General features: G+C 50.6%; 1 protein-coding gene across 1 annotated transcript in view; it reads right to left on the bottom strand.

The window, feature by feature from the left end:
* The window catches only part of SRCAP (Snf2 related CREBBP activator protein), a 1720489-nt gene that overhangs the window by 1070211 nt on the left and 622380 nt on the right, over positions 1-27898 (bottom strand). Inside the window, exon 14 of the mRNA XM_086931673.1 lies at positions 22469-22605. Coding sequence (XP_086787799.1) covers positions 22469-22605 — 137 coding nt within the window. The remainder of the gene's footprint in view (positions 1-22468; positions 22606-27898) is intronic.

The following is a 27898-nucleotide window of genomic DNA, read 5'->3' as shown; positions in this document are numbered from 1 at the left end:
GTTTCGATTTCACCATCGACTGTGGTTGATCAACCGTTGGCTCTTTAGATATATTCTTAGCCGGGCCTTGACGCGGGGCTATAGAATGTTGTTGAAGATCATGGCTAAGGCCTTCCGACGATGCCTCGAACTGAACCTTTGAAAGTTCAGTGTCATCGGCCCTCGCAAATACGGTTGGGCCTTGCTCATCGCTCGAGTCGTCATCGACGGCTCCGATGGCCTGTGCGTCGTCCCCCACCTCGACGACGTCTTCATCATGGACGTAGTCTTCTTCTTCGTCTTCATCATAGTTAGAGTTCTGCTCCGAAGCAGGATCCGATTGTTCAGGATCCTCCTCATCGACGCCCTCGTCGTCTTCAGCCTCGAAGATGTTCTCTGGGTCAGGTGCTGTTCTCTGCGCAGACTGTCTCGCGGCGCGTCGAAGCCTAAGCGTCTTCTTTGACCTGAACCGAGAACAGGCCATGCAGCTGGCATCGTCGTGGTCTGGAAATAGGCATTTATTGCACACCGGATGCACATCGATGTGAGGGTATTTAGAGTTGCAAACGGGGCATCGTTTGAACGGGCTCCGTTTAATCGTCGATCGTTGAAGGCCTCTGGTGTCGAAAAAGCCATGCGGCCTTCGACGTCCAGCTCGAAGAACTGGAACAAGTACGCAGCACTGAACGAAAAGACAATACCGACGACCCGAAGGCCTTTTGGCCTTGTGAAAAAGTTTTTTTATTGATTCCGAACTTGAGTTAAGAAAGTACATCCGAACCCAATGGCGGAAAAAAACAATCTGAGGATGGAGAGGATGCCCATGCGCACTGTAGCCCAGGGGAGGAGCCACCTATCTCGTGATACTTCGAAGACTCTTCCAGGACAACAATGTGCAATCATCCGGACCCAACACTAGGCGGCGATCTATGCACAGATAAGAATTCAGCAGCCCACATGCCTCGAACCTTTATTTCTCAAAGAAGACTTTATTGCTGAAGGGACGGTGAGACTCCTCCTCTTCAAGAATACTCATTTTCAGCAGTTCAAATTTTATATTGTTCATTTTTTCCCACCACAATGGAAGTGAGGATTTGTATGAAACTGGCTCTATAAATACCACACCAAAATGAGGTATAGTGTGTATAGAGTCCAGGTGACCCCTGAGGTAGTCAGTGGTTAAAGTTAGATAGAACCTTACTGTAGGAGAGTAGGGTCTGCAATCCTATGATCACCCCAGATTTTTGCTTTTTTCTTCACTGGTGTACGACTTCCCTGGCTGTGGGCCTGCTAATCAGACCCACAGCCTAGCTGTTCTCTCACTAAATTGACACGTGTACCTTAGGTGCATTTAGCAATTGGTACTGGGCCACCTTATCAGACCCTGTAACTCAGGGCATAGGTGTACCCAGGGCCTCCCAGGGGCTGCAGCATGTATTATGCCACCCCTGGCTGGCCATCTAAATCTGACACAACTGGCTGCACGACAGCTGGGGCAAGGTGGTGTAATCACCCTTTGCTTTAGATATAGTATGCCTATATCTAACCCTAAAATGGACACACAGATTCCGATCAGTCACTCCTATGGCAGGCCTTGACAATCCTGAAGGCAGAGTGCTTGGAATCGTGTGAGATGGTGCTCTGGCATGAGCTGAGCCCGTTTGCAGCTTGCGGAACCAAGTCCTAATAGCTGTTCCATGATAACGCATACCATATACTCTTAAGTGCCTTATAATCCTCGCGGTTAAATGCTATCTTTGGTATCGCTTTATCAAAACATGTCGAGTAAGGTGTCATACGAATTGGAATACTAACCCCTCGCCAATTCTGGCGACGGGGTTAGCATTCCACCCTTCTAGAGGGACACGACATGTATGTAACTGTGAACCCCGGTTAAAGTTAACTCGAGCCTCAGCATCACAAAATGGATGCTGCCACCACAGACACAAGTCTGACCCCCTGCAGCTGGGAGTCCTTCCAGCGAGGGGAGTTTGGACAAACGGTTTCCTGTCAGGGGCGGTGCTAGCACCATCCCAGACAGGGTTTTGTGTATCCTAGGTAGGCAGGCCTGAATAGGAAGGTGACTGCAAGTGGCACCCCGGTGCTCACTGTGCATCTGCCAGTTTGAACCAGTTCCAGGGGCACACAAGCCCCTGAGCTGGGGAAAGTCCGGCATGGGAGAGGGGTGTAACCACCCCCCTTCCTGGTCCCACCCATGGGCAGGACCTAGTCCCGTACCAGCCGCTTTCTTTAGTATAAAGGTGGGAGCAGGGACCCTTCCAAATTAGATCTTTGAATCCTGAAACTACTTTCTACGAAAGGAACTCAAGACTTCTTCCTAAGATTTCTCCCTTGTGACTAAGGAGTAGTCACCCTGCATCTGCGGGCAAAAACTAAGTAACCTGCGGTTTGCTGCACGTCCTTCCTCCGGAACCAGACTGACCAGCACGACGAGACCCGGCTTCCCTGGCACCTCTGACCTCTACCTGCATCATCAGCCCAGCTGAGATTCGTGGGTGTCACGAGACCTCGAGGGACCGGCCATCTTCAGAACTGCACTAGGCTTATCCAGCACGACCGCCAAGGGATCCTCGAGTGAGTGCTTTGGGGTTTGAGAAGCCCTAACCCTGAGCAGCTCCAGCACCGAAGTCCAGCCCCCCAGCATCTACGAGATCTGCGTGGGGCCCTTCTGCTCTTTGCTGCTCACCGCGTTGTCCGGCCACTTGCCTGCTGGCTTGTAGCCCTCTTGACGACGAACGACGAGACTTCCATCGCTGGTCTGGTTGCTCCAGGCTGGCCCTTGCTCCCCTCCAACAGAGGAGCACCCCGGACCCTCCTGGTCCACTCCAGACGCCATTTTGAGTCCACCGCGTGGGCTTGCATTTGCCAAGATTTGTTGCCCCAATCCTGGGTCCAGCATCACCGACAGCAGATACCTTCGTGGGACAGCTCGCACCTCCATCCTGGTCGCCGACAACGCCTCCTGGTCCGAGAGACTGCAGAGCCCAGCGTCGCCCACTCACCTGGTCGAGGTGACTTCATCCGGTGCCATCCTGGTGCCCATCTAATCACTGGCTAGTGATTCAGAACTTGGTCCCCTCAGCTTACAGGTACTCTCTTCAGCTGATCCAGTCCTTGGATCGGCCCGGAACATCTTCACTGGTCGCCTGCCAGCAACTTCCACTTCAGGCTCCTGGTTCGTCAACGAAGAAACCCGACGACACTTGAACCCTATGCAGCCGCAGCCCCTGGGCTAGGTAAACAGAGTACCACGGTGCTCCAGCGTAGTCCAACTCTCTAAGTGTCTAGATCCACTTTTGTTTTTGACCTTCCTAGTCGGGTTCGCCCGAGAACACTAACTTTGTAATTTCTAGCAACCATAGACTGTCATCACGCGTGAGAGTTCCCACTCTGCACACGACGTCCCTAGGCCTCCTGCTTCTAATCGAAGGGTTCAGCATTGTAGGCCTAGCGTTTCTAAAGTCTATGAGAGTAGTACTTACCTGCTAGTAATTTCGCATTCCACTTCCATAGTATATGGTTTTTCGTGCCCCTCGGGCATTTGTGTAAATTGTGCGACTTTCAGTATTTCTTTAGGAGCTTTGTATTGTGCTTCGCGCCCTGTCCTCATAAAGAGTCCAGGGCTGTTGTGTTATAATAAATATCCTTTTATTTTCATAACTTGTGTGGTGTCCTTTCACTTGGTGTTCAAGGGGTATATGTGATGGTATAACAGCGGCTTAACACGCCCTCTAGAGTTTAGCCTAAAGACTGCTCTTGTCCATGCTACTAGGATAGCTGGTCTATCAGGTTGACTTACAACCAATCATCAATAAGGGTTGTTTGGACTGATACATAGTGATCACTATAATAGTGAGCACTGCATATTAGGCCAACTTCTCACACTTACTCTCTATTTGTGGTAGAGTGGTTGAGCAGTAAGGCAGTATCAGAGGACAGTGTTGAGCATTTAATGTACACCCGCAGTCAGCAAATTAATTCTACCTCACGAACTGAACTCTAGGCCAATTGGTTTTGTATAAAAATATATACCGTTTTATTTTTAGAACCAAGCAAGCCTGGCACAGGTAAGCATTAAATACTTTTCTGTAATAAGTTGCTGAATGTAGAACAGTTTGAAAATGCAATAGGACTTGTACTTTGAGTTACAGGGGATGCATGCTTGCTATCCTGGCTGGATTGGGATATGCAAGGCCTTTGGAGGGGTTTATTGTGGCACCTAGATATTGTTGGGTGGTGGGACAGTTGGAGGTGAGACTTTGTGAGGTTTATTGTAATAAGTCGTGGAGTAGCTGAATTGTGGTGTGTGTGTGATTTACACACTGGGTATGTGACTTGGCTTTTATGAGCCAGTCGTCCAAGTATGGAAAGAAGTGAATTTGTTGTCTTCTTAAGTGGGCTGCTAACACTGTCAGACATTTTGTGAAGACTCTGGGAGCTGTGCTGACTCCGAATGGAAGAACGTTGAACTGATAATGCTGACCGTCCACTACAAACCGAAGATATTTCCTCTGAGCAGGGTGAATGGGAATGTGAAAGTAGGCGTCCTTGAGATCTAAGGTGGCAAGGAAATTGGCTTGTTTGAGTAGAGAAAGGACATGTTGAAGAGTGACCATATGAAAATGGTCTGACTGTATGTAGAGGTTTATTGGTCTGAGGTCCAAAATGGGCCTCAGGGTTCCGCCCTTCTTTGGGATGAGAAAAAATGGGGAGTAAACCCCTCTTTTGATCATGCAGGGGAAATGGTTCTATTGCATGTTATTGTAGAAGGGACAGCACCTCTTGTTTTCGAAGTGCTAAATGCTCTGTTGACATTGGACGCTGTTGGGTGGTATGTTTGGGGGAGTTGAAGTGAGTTCCAGGCAATAACCGGATTGTATGATTTGTCTCACCCACCTGTCAGTGGTAATGGTGTTCCAGACAGGTAGGAACTGTAACAGCTTTCCCCCAACGGAGTAGCATGCTCCAGGGGGAGTGGAGGGAAGTCATTGTTTGAAGGTGGAGGCAGTGCGAGTACTGATAGTTTTGCCTCTACCCTTTTTGTTATTGCCCCTGTAGCCTCCTCTGTAATAACCTCTGGTAGAGGAGGTCTGGGTGGGACTTTAATAGGAGGTGGAGGAATTGTCAGTGGTAAAACCTCTAAAGGCGCCCCTGTCAGAGGAGCGACGAAAAGAACTTCTGGGGGTTTGCGAATGCAAAGTTCCCATTGATTTGGCAGTATCTGTATCTTTTTTAATCTTTTCTAAAGATGATCTACACTAGGCACAAATAAATTTTCGTGGTCAAAGGGTTAGTACAATATAGTAGTTCGAACCTCGGGTTTAAACCCAGAAATACATAGCCATGTATGTCTGCATAAAAGAATACTAAAAGGTAATAGCTCGGGAGGCCGTGTCTGCAGCATCCAGAGCACATCGAATAGACTTACTAGTTATGTTTCCCTTGCAGGATGAAATAATTGGCCCTTGTTTTATATTGATCTGGAAGGTGTTGTAGTAGGGTCTCTAGTTCGTCATAGTGTGCCCTATCATACCTAGCCACAAAGCCTGTGTGTTGGCAATTCTCCATATGTTGGCTCCCTGGGACGCTGTTCTTTTACCAGATGCGTTCAACAGTTTTGATTCCTTGTCAGGAGGTGGAGCATGGTCTGAGAGTTAGCCCTTTTCCTGGCGTTGGAGACTACCAAGGAATCTAAGGGAAGCTGTCCTTTAATATAGACAGGGTCACTTGGGACAGACTTGTATTTCTTTTCCACTCTTGGGATAACGACTCTAGACCTTACAGGATCTTCAAAAAATTCATTTTTGTGTTTAATTACCCCTTTTAACATTGGGAGAATGGAAGTGGACCTTGGAGATGGTGCAAAAGTGTACATGAGGAAATCTTCTATAGGGTCTGAGTGCAAATTCACACCGTGGTATTCTGCAGCTCTGTGTATGAGCTGAGTGAATCCTCTAGTGTCCTCTGGATGGGATGTTCTAGATGGGTAGATATCATCTTTGTAGGAAGGTGGATATCGGACCATGGTTACCCCCAACTTTTTGCCTAGTGTTTTGCTGTTTCTCGACATAGTTGGCCTGGGATCCTGCTATCCAGGACCCCAGGCTTCCTGCTCTCTCTGTTAAAATGGACTCCATGTACCTTAAGTACATATCTAATTGGATACTGGGTCACCTTATCAGTCCCTGTACAGTGTACCTTAGGTACCCAAGGCATAGGTGCACCCAGGGCCTACCAGGGGCTGCAGCATGTATTATGCCACCCCTGACTGGGCATCCAAAACTGACAACTGGCTGGTAACACAGCTGGGGCAAGGTGGTGTAATCACCCTTTGCTTTAGATATAGTATACCTATATGTAAACCTAAAATGAACACATATACTCCTTTAAGTCACTCCTATGGCAGGCTTTAACAATCCTGGAGGCAGAGTGCTTGGAATTATGTGAGATGGTGCTCTAGCATGAGCTGAGCCTGTCACAAGCTTTCGGAACCAAGTCCTTTAGCGGTTTCATGGTAACGCTATACCATACACTCTTAAGTGCATTATAATCCTCGCGGTTATTGCTAACTTTGGCATAGCATTATCAAAACATGTCGAGTAAGGTGTCATACGAATTGGAATACTACCTCCTCGCCAATTCTGGCGACGGGGGTAGCATTCCACCCTTCTAGAGGGACACGACATGTATGTAACTGTGAACCCCGGTTAAAGTTAACTCGAGCCTCAGCATCACAAAATGGATGCTGCCACCACTGACACAAGTCTGACCTCCTGCTGCTGGGAGTCTTTAGAGCAAGGGAGGCTTGGACAAAGGGTTTCCTGCCTTGGGAGGTGCTAGCACCGCCCAAGACAGGATTTTGTGTATTGAGGTAGGACAGGCTGAAAGGAGACATGCCTGGGGCACACAAGGTGTCCCTGTGCATACCCCGGTTCAAACCAGCTGGTGGGGCACTCCAGTCCCAGCTCTGGCGCGAAACCGGACAAAGGATAGGGGGTGTAACCGCCCCCCTTGCTGGTCCCACCCATAGGAGGGACCTAGTCATAGTACAGCCCCCTTTAGGAGAATAAAGGTAGGAGCTGGTCCCATTCCAAATTAGATCATCCTGAATTGAATCTACAAGAAGAAAGTCTGGACTTCGACGTTCTGCTCCACAGAAGACTGAAGAAATCTCCCTTGTGGCCAAGGAGTGACCACCCTGCACAAGCAGGCACCATCAAGCGTCCTAGCGGTTCACTTTGTCGTCATTCCTGCCGGAACAAGACTTCAGAGCCCAACGAGATCCAGACTTCCAGACCTCTCCGACCTCTACCTACATCTGCAGTACAGCTGAGATCCGTGGGGGCGACGAGACACGTGGGACCGGCCATCTTGAAGAAACTGCACTTCGCTTCCAGGACGACTTCAGAGGCATCCTCGAGAAAGTGCTTTGGGGATTGAGAAGCCCCAGCCCGAGCAGCTCCTGCACAGAAAACCAGCCCTCCAGCTTCAACAAGATCTGCGTGGGGCCCTTTTGCTTGATTGCTTCTCGACGCGTTGTCTGGTCACTTGCCGGCTGGCTAGTGGCCTTCTAGACGACGATCCACGAAATCTACACCGCTGGTCTGGTTGCTCCAGACTGGCCCTTGCTTCATTGCAAAGGAGAAGCACCCCGGACCCTCCTGGTCTGCACCAGAAGCCTTTTCCACTCACCGCGTGGGTTGCCTTTGACAAGGCCTGTTGACGCCGAATCCGGAACCAACACCGCTGACAGCGAGAGCCTGCGTGGGACAGCTCGTGCCTCCATCCTGGTCATCGAAGACACCTCCTGGTCCACGTGGCTCCAGAGTCAAGCGTCCACTCTTCACCTGATCGCGACGACAGCATCTGGTTCCTTCCTGGTTTCACTCCGGTCACTGGCTAGTGACTTTGAACATTGTCCCCTCTGCTTTCAGGTCTTCATCTTCCTCAATCCACCCTTGGATCGCTCCGGACATCTTTCTCCTGGTCGCCTGCAGCATCTTTCTTCAAGGCTCCATAGACTTCAACGCGGAAACCCGACACACTTTCACACCTATGCAATCGCAGCCCGTGGGTGAGGTAACGAGAGCATTTCGGTGCTCATAGGTAGATTGACTCTCCTAGTGTCTAAGTATCCAGTCGTTTTAGTCCTAACTAGTCGGAACTGTCTATTATTGACCTTTTCGTAATTTGTACTGTCCATTGACTTTGTCCCGCATCTCGCGTGTGAGTTCACACTCTGCACACGCGTTCCGTGGGCCTCCTATTACTTACCTCAAGTTAGTATAGCGTGGTCCCAGCGATCCTACAGACTCTGGACAGCTCCATTCCTATTATTGACTTTCACATTCCACTTACTTAGTATATGGTTTGTCGTGCCCCTAGGGCACCATTGTAAATCGTGCAAATTGAATGTATTTTTCCTAAGAGTTTGTCATGTGCTTAGCCCTCTGACCTCATAAAGAGTTCCGAGGTGTATCTTAGTTAATAAATACTTGTTTATTTTCATAACAACCTGTGTGGTGTCCTTTCACTTGGTGTTCAAGGGGTTGTATGTGGTAAAACAGCTGGCTTCACATGCCAAAAGAGTTTAGCCTAAGACTGCTTTGTCCATGCTACCACTAGGATAGCTGGTCTATAAGGTTGACTTACAACCAATCACCATAAGGGTTGTTTGGACTGATACAAGGTGATCACTAGAACTAGTGAGCATCATATATCAGGCCAACTTATCACAATCACGGCGCCCACGACGCCGGACGTGGAGCCGCAGACGACTCCTACCGACGCGCAAGGGTACTGCTGCGCCAAAAAAATCCGGATCCAGTCTGACGCCTGGGGATATTCTAAGGTGAGGAATCTATCACGAAAGTGTCTCTTTCAGATTTAAGGTTCCATGTCGGTGGCGGCATCCTCTTAGGTGGTGCGATCCTTTTTGCCCCTTCCAGGAATCTCTTTACTATCTGTGATGTAAAGAAGCTCTTCCCTGTTTCTCCTCTTGTGTAGGCTACTATCGCTGCTAGGTGTACTCTTCGCGAAGATAAACTTAGTTTTGCTTTCAGCAGGTGCGTGAGATATCTTAGCACTTGGATTCCCATGTCATTTTCTTGTGTAGCTTCTACTTGCTGCACCATTGTGTGAACCTCTTCCATTTTGCCACATAGCACCTTCGTGTGCTAGGTCTCCTTGCCTCTCGTAACACCCGCAGGATGCTCTCAGGTAATCTTAGGTGTGCAAATTCTATGTCCTCAGGGGCCATGCTGCTAGGCTGAGGCTCTCTGGCTCTGGGTGTAGTACTTCTCCATTTTGCATGGAGAGTAAGTCTTTCATTTTCCCGAACTTGTGGGGTGGTCCCTGTGCCATTTCTATTATCTGTGAGAACCAGGTCTGCCTGGCCCACTGGGGTGCCCCCAGGATCAGTGTCATGTTGCTAGTTCTGCACTTGTTGAGTACTCTGTACCAGTGGTATCGGGGGAAAAGCGTAGGCAAATGTTTTCGACCAGCTTCCCCTGGGATCGCTCCTCTAGTTGCCTGGATGCGAAGCATCCTAGGACCATCATCTTATGCATATGGCCATGTTTGAACTGGGGTGGCTTGGTGAGCAAAATAACGATGGATTAAACCCAGATCTGTGACTGGGGGTGAATGTTTTGCCACTGTGCAACATTCAGTCGACCATCTTGTGTGTTTTGCTGTTCACCCGATGCTAAGTGTTGGCATTTTGCATTCTGGTGTGCTGCAAAGAGGTCTATTGTCGGTGTTCCCCACCTCCTAAATAGCCTTTGCATTTCCTGTGCATTGAGCTCCCACTCGTGGGATGCTGAAGTCTGTCTGCTGAGCCAATCCGCTTCCACATTGTCCTTCCCTGGTATGTGTATGGCTAGGAGGTCTATTTTGAGTGGGATGGCCCATCTCTATATGTCCTGCGCTAGGTTGGACAGTGTGACAGATTGTGTTCCTCCCCGTTTGTTGATGTAGAATATCGTTGTCATGTTGTCTGTGTCAACACTCTCTGGTTGTACCGTTGTTTCTGGAATGCCTTCAGGGCGAGGAACACTGTCTTCAGTTCCGGGTATTTGATGTGTCTGACCGAACCTGCGAGAGTCCACAGACCCCTCACTTTGAGTTTGTTCATACATGCTCCCCAAACCATCTGGGATGCGTCTGTGGTGATGGTCACCGTTGGGGTTGGTGGTGTTAAGGGCTTCCCCCTTGTTATGTTCTTCTTCCACCACTTTATCTCCTCCTGCACTGCGTGCGTTACAACCACCAGATCTTCCTGTAGCTTGTGACCATTGCTGTTGCAGCCATTCCTGGAATGGTCTCATGTGGAGCCGTATATTGGGGACCAGGTGTATGCAGGACGCAATCATGCCCATGATCTTGCTCGCTGTCCTCACTGTCAAAGCGCGCCGCTTCTGGTAGTGGCGTGTCTCCTTCAGCAGGGCAAGTGTCCTCTTGTCGCTGGGGAACACCTTGCTCTGTATGGTGTTGATCTTTGCTCCTAGGAAGATCTTCACTTACTCTGGTTCCATTGAGGATTTTACACAGTGTATGGAGAATCCCAGGTCTGTCAGGGTCTCTGTGACCCGCTGTGCGTGTTCCTTGCATGTACTGTGTGAAGTTGCTTTTATTAGCCAGTCGTCGAGGTAAGGGTATACATGAATACCTTCTATGTGCAGGTACGCTGCCACGGCTGCGAGGCATTTGGTGAACACCCTTGGTGCGGACTTTAGTCCGAAAGCTAGGGCTGTGAACTGGTAGTGTTATTTGTTGATAGTAAATCTTAGTAGATGTTTGTGCTGCCTGTTCATGGGGACGTGCAGGTAGGCATCTTTGAGGTCTATGGTGGACATGAAGTCTCCGTCCCTTATCTGAGGAATGACCTCTTGGAGGGATGTCATTTTGAACTTTTGTGCCTATGTATTTGTTTAGGAACCTTAGGTCCAGATGGGTCTTAGCATTTCGTCCACTTTTGGAACTAGGAAATAGTTTGAGTACACTCCCTTGTTCCTTTCTCTGAAAGGAACTGGTTCGATGGCCTCCTTCCGGAGGAGTTCTTGTGATTCCTCTAGGAGTAGTGCTAGTTCTTTTCCTGAATGCTCCTTCCTTTTCGTTTTTCTGTTTAGTGGTTTCTTTTCCAGCTCTTTGCAGTATCCGAACTGTATGATGTTGAGTATCCATTTGTCTGTAGTTATCCTCTTCCACTCCTGGAAGAAGTGTCTTAGCCTGCCTCCTACCGGCGTTACATGTTAGTCGGTCTTTGGTCAGTGTAATTCCCTCTTGTTGGTCTTGTTGTGCTCCACCCTCGCAATGGTCGTGTGGGTGGGCACGCTTGGTGGGGCAGAGTCACTTTGAGGTGGGTTGTTGGACCCCTCTTCTTGCCTGCACTCGTCCATTCACCCTCCCACGAAAGGACTGGTCTTGAGGCCGATACTGCCAGGTTTGCTTTTGTTGCCCTGATGAGGCTGGTTGTCGCCCTGGTGCGCCTGCTGGAATGTCTGGTGAGACGTTCCCGGCTGGTTTCCTCCCCTTCCGTCTCCGTGTCGGGGTACCCCTTCTCATCCCTCAGAATTGTAAGGGCCCTATGGCTGTTTAATTTTCTTTCTTGAGCTGGGTGAGTTTTTCATCCACCGGTGCCCCGAACAGTGTGTCTCCATTGAAGGAAGTGCTTAGAATGTTGTGTTGCACTTCTGGCTTGAAGCCTAAGATCCTAAGCCAGGACTGCCTTCTTTCTGTGATTCCTATCATCAGTCTGCTGGATGCGTTAGCCCCATCCAAGACCGTTTGCCCTCTTTCTGGCTGTTGCCGCAATAATGGAGTCCGCTGTGACGGATCCCTGGATGTAGGGAGGATCCTGAGAGAAGTGTTTGTATTTTTCCTCCGTTCTAGGTGTGACAGACCTGCTTTCGGTGGCCCTTCGGCGTCGAACTCCTCTTCCTCTTCTATTTCGACGAGCGTCGTCGGCGCTTTCAACGTAATCGTGAACATTTTCATTTTCTCGTCCAACTCTTTCTTCCTTTGCAGGATGCTCTCCATTTCGGCCTCGAGCCTTCTCTTTATTCTCTCCATCTCGGCGGCATGCTTGGCGTAGAGCGTTTCGGCCGATCTCTTCGACTTAGTCATCGACGTCGAAGCGACCTTCGGGTCGCTCTCTTTCGAAGTCTAACGGTCCTTTTCGGGGACGTGCTTCGACGACCTTGGCTTTTCGCTGGTCTTCGCCGCCTGGGAGTCCTTTTCGAAGAATCCGCTGGCCTGTTTGTCCTTGGATGCAGCTATGACCGTCGAGGTTTTCGGCACTAGTACTCCCTTCGAGGACTTACTTTGTTTTTCCGGAGTCCTGATCGGGCTTTCGAGAGTCTGTCGGAGTTTTGGGGTCGACATCTCTCCTACCTCTTTAAAGGTCTTCTTATCGGTCTCTACGACCGTGTAGTCATCTGGTCCCTCGGCGACATTGTCCTCTTCGTCGCTGGAGAGGCCCAGGTCCCGAAGCGACCGAGGTTGGACTTTGCCTTGCATGTTGTAGTTGGCTCTCCTCTGTCTCTCTCTCTAACCCAGAGTGTCTTCGGGGTAGAGGCGGAGCATGCGTTGCAATCCTTTCTCTCATGGTTGACCGGTAAGCAGAGGTTGCAGACCAGGTGCTGGTCCTTCTGCGTGTTTTTGTGGTGACAGTTACAGCAGAATTTAAAGGGTGTTGCAAATGCTACTTACCAGTATGCATCTGTTCTTGGCATGTAGGGCTGCTGACATTCATATCTGTGCATAGTCCGCCACCTAGTGTTGGGTCCGGATGATTGCACATTGTTGTCCTGGAAGAGTCTTCGAAGTATCACAAGATAGGTGGCTCCTCCCCTGGACTACAGTGCGCATGGGCATCGCCTCCATCCCCAGATTGTTTTTAGCCATTGGCAGAGATGGAGTGAAGAAGTGAGTGATGACCATGCTATGAGCATATGTGTGTATATGAATACATACTGCAGCTGCTACAGGCGCCGGGGAGGAGGGTGGGCGATATGAATGTCAGCAGCCCTACATGCCAAGAACAGATGCATACTGGTAAGTAGCATTTGCAGTTCGAGGCATGTGGGCTGCTGAATTCATATCTGTGCATAGAATACATAGCAGTCCCTCCATTAGCGGCGGCCGCCCGTGCCAGCTGCAGCAGTCTGAAAAAGTGTTTTTAGAACAGCCTGTCCAACAGCTGCCTGCTGTTTGGAATGCACGTCTACACAGTAGTGCTTAGTGAAAGTATGTGTGGTAGACCATGTGGCTGCTCTACAGATGTCTTCTAAGGGAATGTTACCTAAGAAAGCCATAGAGGCCCCCAACTTCCTAGTGGAGTGGGCCCTCGGTGGGATAGTGAGAGTGCGCTTAGCTTTAGCGTAGCAGATCTGAATGCACTTTACTATCCATCTAGCGATTCCTGCTTTGGAGATTGCATTTCCCTTGTGTTGTGTGGCAAAAGCAACAAAAAGTTGTTTGGTTTTGCGGAAATCTTTTGTCCTGTCCACATAGTACATCAAGGCCCTCTTCACATCAAGGGTGTGGAGCATACGCTCCGCCAGCGTCTCTGGGTTTTGGAAAAACACCGGCAATTCAATTGTTTGGTTTATGTGAAACTGTGAGACCACTTTGGGTAAGAACTTAGGGTTAGTGCGGAGCACCACCCTGTTACATGTACCTGGAAGAAAGGTTCTTGGATGGTGAGCGCCTGCAGTTCGCTAACCCTCCGTAGCGATGTGATTGCTACTAAGAACGCAACCTTCCAAGTTAAAAACTGGAGCTCACAAGAGTGCAGTGGCTCAAAGGGAGGACCCATCAGCCTTGTAAGAACCACATTGAGGTTCCATTCTGGAGCTGGTTGAGTCCTTGGTGGAATGACCCTTTTGAGTCCTTCCAGAAAAGCCTTGATAGCAGGGACCTTAAAGAGTGACAGGTGCTGCCTATTCTGGAGGTATGCTGCCATAGCCGACAGGTGAATGCGGATGGAAGAGTAAGCTAGATTACTACGATACAGGTGAAAGAGGTAACATATGATGTTTTGAATGGAAGCGTCTAGCGGGTCAATGCTGTGCTCCACGCAGTAGACGACAAACCTCTTCCATTTAGCCGCATAACAAGCTCTAGTAGTGGGCTTCCTTGCCTCCCGAATGATGTCCATGCAATCGGGAGGAAGATTGAGGTAGCCAAACTCTAGGACTTCAGGAGCCAGATCGCCAGGTTGAGCTGTTGCGGATCTGGGTGCTGAATGTCGCCATGGCTCTGCGTCAGAAGGCTGGGAGTGAGATGAAGCCTTTGATGCGGTACCACGGAGAGTTCCAGAAACGTGGTGTACCATGGTTGGCGAGCCCACGTTGGAGCAACCAGGATGAGCGTCATCGAGTGTTGCCTGAGCTTGCGTGCCACCAGCGGTATCAGAGGTGCTGGGGGAAAAGCGTACGCAAATCTGCCTGACCAGTTCATCCACATCGCATTGCCCTGTGATTGGGGGTGTGGGAATCTGGCGGCGAAGCTTTGGCATTTTGCGTTCTCCTTTGTGGCGAACATGTCTATCTCTGGATGACCCCACCTTTGGAAGTACGGTTGGAGTACTGATGGATGTATCTCCCACTCGTGCATCTGATGGCTGTGCCTGCTGAGCAGATCCGCCATTTGATTGTCCTTGCCCGGGAGATGTTCTGCCATGAGGAAGATGTTCCTCTGAATGGCCCGCTTCCACATGCTCTGAGCCAGATGAGACAGCTGTGGAGAGTGTGTACCTCCCTGCTTCTGGATGTAGTACATGGCCGTCATGTTGTCCGTCCGGATCAACACGACCTTGTTGCACAGATGTACTTTGAACGCCTTTAAGGCCATGAAGATTGCCATCAGTTCCAACACATTGATGTGCATCTTCCTTTGCTGAAGTGTCTATAGTCCCTGCACAGTGTAGTGGAGTACATGCGCTCCCCATCCCTGGAGAGAGGCGTCCGTCGTCAGGATGATCTGTGGGACAGGCTCTTGGAATGGTCGGCCCTTGCAAAGGTTTTGTGGATTCCACCAATGCAGAGAGTTGTACGCCCGACCGCTCACCAACACTAGGTCTGTCAGTTGCCCATGAGCCTGAGTCCACTGACGTGCCAGGCACTCCTGAAGCGGACGCATATGTAGTCTCGCGTGCGGGACAATGGAGATGCAGGAGGCCATCATGCCTATCAACTGCATGAACACCCTCGCTGGAAGCGAGTGTTGGGGTCTGAATCGTTGGATCAGCGCCTGGATACTGGCGATTCTCACTGAACTCGGCTGCGCAGTGGCTGCCAGAGTGTCGATTGTCGCGCCCAGATACTGTTGCACGTGGGCGGGCTGGAGATGGGACTTTGGGTAGTTCAGAGAGAATCCCAGATCGTGCAGGAGGTGAATGGTGCGTGACACGTGGTCTACGCACTGCTGTTCCGTCTTTGCCTGAATAAGCCAGTCGTCTAGGTATGGAAAGACATGGACGTGCTGGCGACGGAGATGCGCTGCCACAGTCGCTAGGCATTTCGTAAATACTCTCGGTGCCGTGGTGACCCCGAACGGCAGGACTCTGAACTGGTAATGCTGGTCTAAGATCGTGAATCTGAGATACTTTCTGTGGGAAGGATGCAGGGGAATATGAAAATAGGCATCCTTCAGATCCAGCGTTGCTAGGAAGTCCCCCTGTTGAAGCAGGGGAAGCACCTGCTGCAATGTGAGCATATGGAAGTGCTCCGAGTTGATGTACCAGTTCAGGGGCCTGAGGTCCAGGATCGGCCTGAGCGATCCGTCCTTTTTGGGGATCAGAAAATACAGGGAGTAAACCCCCGTTCCCCGTTCTTGCAATGGAACGAGCTCTATCGCCCCTTTTTGCAGCATGACCAGAACTTCTTGCTGCAACAAGGTCAAGTGCTCGTCGGACATAGCACGGCTTCTTGGCGGTATGTCCGGTGGAATGGACGTAAGTTCTAGACAGTACCCGTACTGGATAAGAGACCTCACCCACCTGTCCGTGGTGATGGACCTCCACGCCGGCAGGAACTGCTGGAGTCTCCCCCCGACAGGTGTCGTGTGATCGGGGGGAAGTGACAAGACGTCACTGCTTGTTGGTGGTGGTGGACCTGGAGGCATTGTTTCCACGTCCCCTGCCTTTGATATTATTGCCTCTGTAGCCACCCCTGCCCTTGTTGTTGTTATACGAGGACTGGGTGTTACCCTTGTAGTATGGCGTGGACTGGGATGCCTGGCCCCTCGAGGTGCCTCTTGAATTGGAGCGGCGAAAGGAACCACCCCGAAACTGCTGACTTTGTAAAGCCCCCATAGACTTGGCAGTTTCTGTATCTTTTTTCATCTTTTCTAGGGAGGCATCCACCTCAGGGCCGAACAGATGGTCAGGATTCACTGTTTGACCCAATATTGTGGTTTGTATGTCGGGTTTGAACCCCGAAATTCGAAGCCAGGCATGGCGTCTAAGTAACACACTTGTATTGATAGCCCTGGAGGCAGTGTCTGCCACATCTAGGGCACATTTGATGGATGCATTTGTAATGAGTTTACCCTCCTGAATGAGCATCTCCCCCGCCTCCTTGTATTGGTCAGGCAAGTGTTGCAGGATGGCCTCTAATGTGTCATAATGGGCCCTATCATAACGTGCAAGTAAGGCTTGGGTGTTAGAGATCCTCCAAATGTTCGCTGCCTGTGCAGCAATGCGTTTGCCTGATGCCTCAAAGATCTTGGACTCCTTGTCTGGGGGAGGAGCATCACCAGTAGTCTGCGAATTCGCCCTCTTTCGAGCGTTGGACACCACCAGGGAGTCCAATGGCAAGTGTCCCTTAATATACGTGGGATCCGTGGGCGCCGCTTTATATTTTCTGTCGATGCGAGGATTGACCACCCGCGCCCGGGTGGGCTCCTTGAATACCTCCTGGGCATGCTTCAGCACCCCTTTAAGCATCGGCAGTGTCTTGACTTGTTTTTCGGCTACCGAGAAGGTGTCGACTAAGAAGTCCGCATCCACGGGGTCCGAGTGCAGTTCGACGTCATGGTTCGCTGCAGCTCTATTAAGGCATTGAAGGCCGCCGAGTCCTCTGTCGGGGACGTCTTTGCGGCGAAAAGTTGAGTGTCCTGACCCGACTGCGGGTCGTCTGCGTCGCCTCCCGCTGTCCAGGGCACATGCTCCTCTTCCGGATCCGAGTACGCAGGATAGGTGTACTCGTCCTCGTCCTCGTCCACATCAGGCGCGGGGGAATGGGCCGGCGAGTGTTCCGGGGCTTGTGGAGACAGAGGTTCCATCAGAGCCGAAGAGTCCGCAGAGTACCTCTTGTTCTTGAGTGGAATCCTAAAAGGTTCCAAGGCCGGCTCCGACGTAATCTTTCGTTTGAGGAGCGACAATTTTCCGGTGTTGGCGTCGATGATCACCTCACGACGTTCCTCCACCGCAAGCGGCTGGAGCCGAAGCTTCGACACCACCAGGGCAGCTTTCGGCGTCAATACCTCCTGTGAGTGTCCGCCCTGTTTCGGCGCGAAGGCCTTCGGCGCCGTTTTGGGTGGAAGGGTAAAACGAATGGGCGTTTGTTCCTTAGCAGGCTTCGGCGTGGGTCGAGGCACTACAGTGTCCTGGCTGGGAACCACAGTGGACTGTTGGATCCGCTTTAAGGATTCCCCCACCTTCCTTGTAAGGGACGCCGAGGGCTGAACCGGCTCGAGCGACTCGTCGACTCCGAGAGCCCGATCGCCGATAGACCTCTTCTTCGGGGCCGACGCCCCATGGCCAGGCGCACCGTCGGCGTGACGCTTCTTCGAAGACGTCTTCGGGTCCACGACCCCTTTCGGTGCCGACGCAGCCGCGTCGGAGGCCTTCACCTTCGGCGCCGACCCAGAGGGCTTCGGGTCGGCCATTTTGGCGTGGCTCTTCTGGTCGGCCATTTTGGCGTGGCTCTTCAAGTCGGCCATTTTGGGTTTCGTGGAAGTTGACGCCTCCAGAACCTTCTTCACCAACGCCACTTTCGGTTTCGGTTTCGGTTTCGCATCCGAGGGTGCGAGACCAGTTGGCTTCACTTTCGGTTTCTTCGTAGAAATGTCCGTGACCGGGCCCGGAGGCGGGGACGTAGGACTCATAGTTAGATCTTGGGTAAGGCCCGAAGGCGATCCCTCGACCTGGGCCGTATGACGGGGAGTAACCCCGGAGTCTTGTTGGGGATGCTCTTCTTCCGAGCTATCTCCCATCGTGGGACAAGCCAGTTCGTCGTCCCCTACCTCGTCGGAGACTTCGTCGTAGGCCTCATCACCCGCGTCGCCGGTCTCTTCCTCGGACGCGGGGCCAGAGTCCGACCCTTGTACGTCGTCTTCTCCCTCAACAGATTCCTGGAAGATGTCATCAGGTGGGGGTGCCGAAGCCGACAATTGAGCCTGGAGCCGATTAGCCCGGCGAATCTTTAAAGTTTTCTTACTCCTAAATTTCGAACACGCCATGCAGGTGTCTTCACGGTGATCCGGTGACAAGCATGTATTGCACACGGGGTGCACGTCGAGGTGCGAATATTTAGAGTGACACAGCGGACACTTCTTGAATGGAGTCCGCTCCATAGCAAAGGGTGTAGTGTAGGCCCGTCCGCGTCGAAAGCACGTGGAAGGGCAGTAGGAGATCGGAGCTGAGAGTCAGTAAGAAACCCGAACGCAACTATACCGACGCCCAGCCTAAAGACCTTTTGGTCTCGAGTAAAAGTAGAACAACTATCGGTTCCGATAGAGGGAACCGAAACACATCCGAACCCAATGGCGGAAATAAACAATCTGGGGATGGAGGCGATGCCCATGCGCACTGTAGTCCAGGGGAGGAGCCACCTATCTCGTGATACTTCGAAGACTCTTCCAGGACAACAATGTGCAATCATCCGGACCCAACACTAGGTGGCGGACTATGCACAGATATGAATTCAGCAGCCCACATGCCTCGAACTTTGTCCATTCTACGCTCAGGGGGCCCCCTGTGTGCGCATTCTCTATTGGACGTCGAAGATCTCGAAGTTCTCCTCCTTCCTCGTCGTCCCGGCTTGGTGATCTTGTTCTTCGGTATCTTCTCCAATCTTTTCTGTGAAAATTTCGCCTTTTTCTTCTTCTATTCTCCCAAAAACTCTGGAGCCTCTCAGTGACGATCCAGACCCAACAGCGGAAAAAAAGAATTTGAAGATGGCGCCCAAAGGTGGGAGCTTCCGCAGGAAGTGTGCAGACGTCACAGGAAGTACACCAAAAGGTGTGACGTTGACAGCCACCTGGGCTACGAAAAAAATAAAAAAGAAATAAAGAAAAGACTACGATTCCGGAGCTAACCACTAGACCGAGGAATAATGCACATCATAGTGAATCCAGAAAGATTCACGCTGCAAAACTGTTCCTTCCAGATATATATATCGTTACCGAAGGTAAGTAACTTGTGCATCTGAAAGAAACAGGTTAGTGTAGATTACTTACCTTAGAATATATACCCCATCAATACCAATGCCGGTGGTGAGTCTGCGAACCAAGATCACACCAGAAAGTCCTGGAGAACGGAACAGAAAGGCTGAAAAAGCCATCTCTCTGGACTTGGCTGTCCAGGCAGTAATGTCTAGCAAACGTGTGCAGCGAGGCCCAAGTAGCAGCCCGACAGATGTCCTGCAAGGGGATTCCTCGACCCAGGGCAGTAGTAGCCGCCTTGGCACGAGTGGAATGGGCACGCAGACCAAGAGGAGGCTCCTTGCTCGCCAAAGAGTAGCAAGCCTTGCCGCACAAGATGACCCACAAGAGCTGGTCCGCTTGTGCACCGCCCGTCCCTTCTTAACGCCCACGTAACCAACAAAGAGCTGGTCGTCCACCCGGAACTGGCGTGTGCGATCTAGATTGAAGGAGGGCGCACATTTTGGGTTTAGACGGTGGAGCCTCTCTTCCTCTTTCGAGGGATGCGGAGGCAGAAAGAAGGTGGGCAAGGTGATGGACTGCCCGATATGAAAGGCTGTGACCACCTTGGGCAGGAAAGAAGGACGAGTCCTAAGAACAACCTTGTCCGGATGGACAGAGAGGAAAGGAGGTTTAGAAGATAGAGGCTGGAGCTCACTCACTCTCCTGGCAGAGGTGATGGCAACCAGGAATGCAGTTTTAAGAGTCAGAGGCACTGTCCGCTTTGTCGCCAAGAAGGCGACGGCCTTTGAAGGGCATGTCCATGAGTGTAGCCTGGACATCCCCTGTGAAGTTGGCATTCCTCAGCCAGGCGTGGCGACGAATCGCCACCGTCGTGGAAATCGCTCTGCCCAGCGAGTCCGTGGTGTCAAGTCCACAGCTAATTGAATACCGTGCTGCATCCCACCCCTCCGCCAGGGCGAGCAGTGTCCGGGCCTACTCCGGACACTGTGGCAGCAAATCCGCAACCGTAGTGGGTGTAATGGCCCAAAAGGCAGGCGGTGTTGACAGACCATAGCCCCAAACTCAGAGGAGAACAGTTTCTTTCCAAACTGATCATACCTTTTGGATTCCCAATCCGGGGGTGCGATCAGGAATGCGGTCTGGGACGTAGAGGCCTAGATCACCAAGCTCTATGGGGTGGGGTGAATGGACAGAAAGCAGGGGTCACTCAGTCAGGCGGTGACCTCAGGCCACGTTCCGATCCACAGGGAGGCCTGTAGAGGGCTTGGACCAGGTGCCCATCAGAACGTCGGTGAGAGCCTCGTTACACAGCAGTAGAGGCTCCGAGGAGCTTGCCTGCGGTTTGAGCACATCATTGAGGTTAGTCCTCACGGCCGCGACAGGGAGCTCAAGGGCCTTGGCTGCCCTGTGCAACACCACACTATAAGTAGCCCCCTCCTCCGAAGCCACAGAGGGAGGAGAGACTAATCCAGCGTTGGGCAAAGTGGCCAGACCACTGGCATCCCCCATCTCTTCTGCCCAGTCCTGGCTCAGCTGGCACTGCTGTGCCAGAGGGTCCTCAGACCCCTCCCAGTCCTCCTCGTCATCAATCCCCTGGTAAACAGGCAAAAATGATCGAGCCAGATTGTAGGTGAATTGCTCACCCATCGACGCCGGAGACGGCGTCGCACCTGGACCGAGCCTGAAACCGGGGCCGGTGTAGTCCGAAGACTGCACCGGGAGCAACACCCACAGGGTCGGCGCCAGCGGAGAAGTCTTGAGGTTGACGGGTGACGACCCGGATCCAGGCCTGGATCCTGTGGGGCCCTGCGGCGTCAGGACCGGAGTCGATGACAGCGCCGGGGCCGAAGGACCCGATGGTCCCGGGCCGGACCGTCGGGCCCGCTAGGGCTCCGAGTCGGACCCGCGGGGCCCGAAGGCGCCTCGGCAGGTTCAGACGGCGGGAAGTGCGACCTCATGATCACCTCAGGCGTGCAGCCCAGGGACCGGCAGGTATGGAGCTGGACGCGGCACCTGCGGCTCCAGAGAAGCCGAGCGGGCGGTGTCGCCCGAACCCCCTGCCGCGTTGCGCGAGCGTTGGTGGGAGTCGGAAGAGCATTGATGCTTCTTCGACTTCTTTTTCGAATGCCTCGACTTACTGGAGGACTTGGAGCCCGACGAGTGGTGGTGACTCGACGAGCGGCGAGAACTGCGGCTCCGCGACCGGTCCCTCGAATTCCTCCTCGAGCTGCGCAGAGCCGACTGCCGGATCTCAAGCAGCTTACGGGACCGCTCCCGTCTAGCCTTCGAGGTCAAGGCCCAACAGTCGGGGCACGACTTGTCATCATGGTCATCATGGTCGGCCCCAAGGCAGTAAAGGCACCGACGGTGGGGGTCGGTCACAGACATCAGGCGGTGACAGGCCTCGCAAGGTTTAAACTGAGGCATCCCTATCGGCACCGCGAGTCGATCAACGACTCAAAAAGTGATCAAAAGAGATCAAAAAAGTAATCAAAAAATGACTGCTTTTCCTGGATCTGCGCTTGCTGGTGCGAAAAAAAAAAAAGAACTGACGTCAGCACACGAGGGCCGCGTCTAAATGCTCAGACGACATCAACCCGGCCATCATGATGCGGACGACGACGCGGACGCCTACCGACACGCAGGGGTACTGCTGACGAAAACTTTCCGGATCCAGTCGGACGCCTGGGGATATTCTAAGGTAAGGAATCTAACAATAACCTGTTTCTTTCAGATAAATGAACTACATACTCTGTGGTGTACTACTGTGTTCCTAATAAAAGAAACCTGTTCCACCAAAGAAATCGGCTATTGGTTAATAGGAAGAGTTACAAGAATAAACAAAGTCTACTGCTACCAAGCAGATACATTAGAATAATTATTCACTCATAAAACCAGGACAGAGTGCAAAACTCATTTTTAGGTTTTGGGACTGAAAAGCACTGCTGCTCTTTCATACTGTTAGACCAATGAGAAGTCATTCTTTCCAAAGTAATATTTCTAATATGCTTTCAACGCTACTCACATTAATGTAGTAACCAAAGTTTTAAGAGTAAAAATTCTGACCCCGTACCTGCCTCTTCAGCTTACGTTCCTTCTGAGACCCATAGTACGTAAGTATCTTGAAACTCGGACACCAACGTTTCAACTCCATCTCCCAATTGAGCATCACACTGGTTGGAACAATAATAAGATGAGGGCCCCAATTCCCTGTATGGAATAGAAATGAACGTCAGCTAAAGAAAATATAATGTGTGATTTTAATATTGAAGCATTTTAGACATTTAAGCCATGTATTCCTAACTGATATAGCACTTATTATTAAGGAAAATGCTACTTACCACAGTATGCATCTGTTCTTGGCATGTAGAGCTGCTAGAATCCCATGCTATGCATAGATCGCCATCTAGTTTTGGGTCCGGATGTTTGCACTTTGTTTTTGTTCGAAGAAGTCTTTCCAGTCACGAGGTAGGTGACTCCTCCTTTCGGTGATAGTGTGCATGGGCATCGACTCCATCCTTAGATTGTTTTGCCGATAAAAGTTCATGATGGAGCAAGTAAGAGTAGTAAAGGAAAGAGGTTCATGTATATTGTATCCAAGTAAGATAGTACTGCAACAGGTGTAGGTACCCGGAGAGGAGGGTGAGCGCATGAGATTCTACAGCTCTACATGCCAAGAATAGAGGCATAATGTGGTATGTACCATTTTCCATTTGAGGCATAGGAGCTGTAGACATAAGCTATGCATAGACTATATAGCAGTTACGTCCCAAAGCGGTAGCTAACATGTAGCTGTTGCAGATGTTTGAACTAGTGTACATAAAACTGCCTGGCCCACACTAGCCTGTTTAGCTAACTCATCTATGCAATGGTGTTTTGTAAAGGTGTGTTGTTAGACCATGTTGTAACTTTGCAGATGTCATCTATGGGAATATTTCCTAAAAATGCCATAGAGGCACCTAGTTTGCGAGTGGAATGCGCTTCAAGGGGAATCGTTAATGTGCGTTTAGACTTACTGTAACATATTTGAATGCAAAACTATACAATTTGCAATGCCTGATTTTGATATTGGATTGCCTTTATGTGGTGGAGCAAAGGCAACAAAAAGTTGCTTTGTTTTCCTGAAAGATTTGTTCTTTCAATGTACTTCAGTAATGCTCTTGAAATCTAATGTGTGAAGAGAACGTTCTGCCACTGAATCTGGTTGAGGGAAGAACACTGGTAACTCTACAGATTGGGTGACCAGAAAGGAAGAAATTACTTTAGGTAAAAATTTGTGGCTAGTCCTAAGAACCACTTTGTTTTGATGAATTTGTAAAACATGGTTCTTCTATGGTTAGTGCCTGAAGCTCACCCACTCATCTCAGGGATGTGATGGCTATGAGGAAGGCTACTATCCAAGTGAGAAATTGTAGTTCGCATTTGTGCAGTGGTTCAAAAGGTGAACCCATGAGCCTTGTAAGAAATATGTTGAGATTCCACACTGGAGCAGGTGGAAGTGTGGGAGGAATAATTCTTCTAAATCCTTCAATAAATGCTTTCATAGCAGGTACTCTAAAAAGAGACAAATGCTGTCTGTTTTGTAGATATGCAGCTATCACAGCTAGATGCAAGCGTGTAGGAGAGTAGGGTCTGCAATCCTATGATCACCCAGATTTTTTGCTTTTGTTTCACTGGTTTACGACTTTCTCTGGCTGTGGGCCTGCCAATCAGACCCACAGCCTGGCTGTTCTCTTTCTAAATTCCCTCATGTACCCTAGGTGCATCTACCAATTGGTACTGGGCCACCTTATCAGACCCTGTAACTCAGGGCATAGGTGTACCCAGGGCTGCCAGGGGCTGCGGCATGTATTATGCCACCCCTGGCTGGCCTCCTAAATTTGACACAACTGGCTGCATGACAGCTGGGGCAAAGTCGTGTAATCACCCTTTGCTGTAGGTGTAGTATACCTATACCTAACCCTAAAATGGACACACAGATTCCTATCAGTCACTCCTATGGCAGGCCTTGACAATCCTGAAGGCAGAGTGCTTGGAATCGTGTGAGGTGGTGCTCTGGCATGAGCTGAGCCTGTCTGCAGCTTGCGGAATCAAGTCCTAATAGCTGTTCCATGATATCGCATACCATATACTCTTAAGTGCATTATAATCCTCGCGGTTAAATGCTATCTTTGGTATTGCTTTATCAAAACATGTCGAGTAAGGTGTCATACGAATTGGAATACTAACCCCTCGCCAATTCTGGCGACGGGGTTAGCATTCCACCCTTCTAGAGGGACACGACATGTATGTAACTGTGAACCCCGGTTAAAGTTAACTGAAGCCTCAGCTCCACAAAATGGATGCTGCCACCACAGACACGAGTCTGACCCCCTGCAGCTGGGAGTCCTTCCAGCGAGGGGAGCCTGGACAAAGGGTTTCCTGTCAGGGGCGGTGCTAGCACCGTCCCAGACATGGTTTTGTGTATCCTGGGTAGGCAGGGCTTTACAGGAAGGTGACTGCTGAGTGGCACCCCGGTGCTCACTACGCATAGGCCGGTCTGAACCAGTTCCAGGGGCACACCAGCCCCTGGCCTGGGGAAGTCCGGCATGGCTGAGGGGTGTAACCACCCCCCACCTAGTCCCACCCATAGGCAGGACCTAGTCACCGGGTCAGCCCCCTTTTTTAGTATAAAGATGGGAGCGGGCCCCCTGTTAAAATTAGATCATCTTTGGAATCAAGATACCACTTTCTTCGAAAGGACTTCACGATTTCTTCTTCAAGATTCTCCCTTGTGGCTAAGGAGTAGTCACCCTGCATCCGCAGGCACCATCCTAAAGAACACTGCGGTCTGCTGCAAGTCCTTCATCACGAATCCGACGACCCAGCTCGACGAGACCCGGCTTCCCTGGCACCTCTGACCTCTACTCACCTCTACAGCCAAGCTGAGAACCGTGAGTGCGACGAGACCTCAAGGGACCGACGATCGCCAAGACTGCACGACATCTTTACTGCAAGCCCACCGTGTCCTCCACTGGTGAGTGCTTTGGGGTCCGAGAAGCCCCAACCCTGCGCAGCTCCAGCACCCAAGATCAGCCTCCCTGCATCTCCACGATCGGCGTGGGGCCCTTCTGCTGTTTGCTGTGCACCGCGTTGTGTGGCTACTAGCCGGCTGGCTTGTGGCCTTCTGAACGACGCCCAACGACTTCACGACTGCTGGTCTGGTTGCTCCAGGCTGGCCCTTGCTTCCTTCTTCAAGAGAGGCACCCCGGACCCTCCTGGTCCACTCCAGACGCCATTTTAGGTCCACCGCGTGGGCTTGAATTTGCCAAGGCTTTGTTGCCCAATCCTGGGTCCAGCGACGCCGACAGCTTCTATCTTCGTGGGACAGCTCGATCCTCCATCCTGGTCGCCGACAACGCCTCCTGGTCCGTGAGATCTTCGAGTCAAGCGTCACCCACTCACCTTGTCGAGGTGGCTACCATCCGGTGCCCTCCTGGTGCCCACTGACTACTGGCTAGTAGTCTCGAACTTGGTCCCCTCTGCTTTCAGGTGTCATCTATCTTCGAGATCCAGGCTTGGATCCAACTGAACTTTCTTCACTGGTCACCGGCCAGCATCTTTTCTTCCGGCTCCTGGTCCGTCTACGAGGATTCCCGACGTCTTTTCAGACCTATGCAGCTGCAGCCCCTGGGCTAGGTAACTTCGGCATTTCGGTGCCCCAGCATAGCCTCACTATCCAAGGGTCAGAATCCACTTTCGTTTTCTCCCTACCAGGTCGGGTTCGCCCGAGAACACTAACTTTCTATTTCCTAGCTACCATAGACTTTTGTCCCGCATCTCGCGTGAGAGTGCACACACTGTACCCGAGTCCCCTAGGCCTCCTAGAAGTAATCTAACGATTCCCTAGTCAAGTCCTAGCGATTCCAAAAGCTATTAGTACTGTACTTACCTGCTAGGAATTTCGCATTCCACTTTCAGAGTATATGGTTTTCCGTGCCCCTCGGGCATTTGTATATACTGTGCTAACTTAAGTATTTTTGTAGGAGTTTTGGTTTGTGCTTAGTACCCTGTCCTCATAAAGAGTACAGGGCTGTTGTGATCTTTAAATAAATAACTGTTTATTTTCATAACACTTGTGTGGTGTCCTTTCACTTGGTATTCAAGGGGTATATGTGTGGTAAACAGCTGGCTTAACACGCCCTCTCGAGTCTTTAGCCTTAGACTGCTCGTATCCACGCTACTAGGATAGCTGGTCTATAAGGTTGACTTACAACCAATCATCAATAAGGGTTGCTGGACTGATACATAGTGTTCACTAGAATAGTGAGCACTGCATATCAGGCCACCTTCTCACAAAGCGTAAGGATGTGTACGCATAATTTGAACGCGGTAAATGTAATCGAAAGCAAATGTTTTGTATGGAAGCGTCTAACGGATTGATTGATATGAGCCCTTGCTCCAGATTTCACAGTTGCGCTCAGCATTGAAAAGCATCCTCCATGCGTGGGGTTACTTTGGTGATGTCGTCTAAGGAGCCTGTCGCTTGTTCTCACTGAAGATCTAGCTCCTGTTGCAGAGGTCGCATTTTCAGGCATGTTAGTGGGATGAGATTTATGGCTGAGGAGCACATTCTCAGAAGTGAAGCGAACAGGCGAACAGAAAGTGACTTTCTTTTTGACACTTGCATTGCTAATTTCTGCAGACGGAGTTGCCTTTCTTGAGACAAGAATGCTTTGCATTGAATTGTGTCCAGACGAGCACCCAGGAAAAGTAGAATCAATCTTGGAAGTAATTGGGATTTGCCCATGTTTACAGTGAGACTCAGGGACGCAAAGAGATTGCGACACATTGTTATGTTGTTCCGTACCCTGTTCTTTGAAGGACCTTTGATTAGCCAATCGTCCAAGTACGGGAATACCTGGATTCCCAAAGAGCGTAATGTTGCCACTACCGGAGCCAGGCACTTCGCAAAAATCCTTGGAGCCGACTTGAGGCCAAATGGGAGTACTTTGAACTGATAGTGGGCGCCAGCCACAGTGAAACGGCGATACTTTTGATGTTTTGGTTGAATTGGGATGTGAAAGTATGGGTCTTCCATGTCCAAAGAAGACATAAAATCTCACTCATTCAGGCAGCTTAGTGTGAGAAGTTGGCCTGATATATAGTGCTCACTATTCTAGTGATCACTGTGTATCATACCAAACGACCCTTATTGATGATTGGTTGTAAGTCAACCTTATAGACCAGCTATCCTAGTAACATGGACAAGAGCAGTCTTTAGGCTTAACTCTAGAGTGCGTGTTAAGCCAGCTGTTATACCATCACATATACCCATTGAACACCAAGTGAAAGGACACCACACAAGTTGTTATGAAAATAAAAGGATATTTATTTATAACAAGTCTACCCTGAACTCTTTACGAGTCAGGGAGCTAAGAAAACAATAAAACTCTTATGAAAATACTTTAAGTTGCACAATTTACACAAATGCCCGAGGGGCACGAAAAACCATATACTCTAA

This window comes from Lissotriton vulgaris, chromosome 7 (genome assembly GCF_964263255.1).
Source record: "Lissotriton vulgaris chromosome 7, aLisVul1.2, whole genome shotgun sequence".
Lineage (NCBI taxonomy): Eukaryota > Metazoa > Chordata > Amphibia > Caudata > Salamandridae > Lissotriton > Lissotriton vulgaris.
This window is presented reverse-complemented; position numbering and strand designations above follow the sequence as displayed.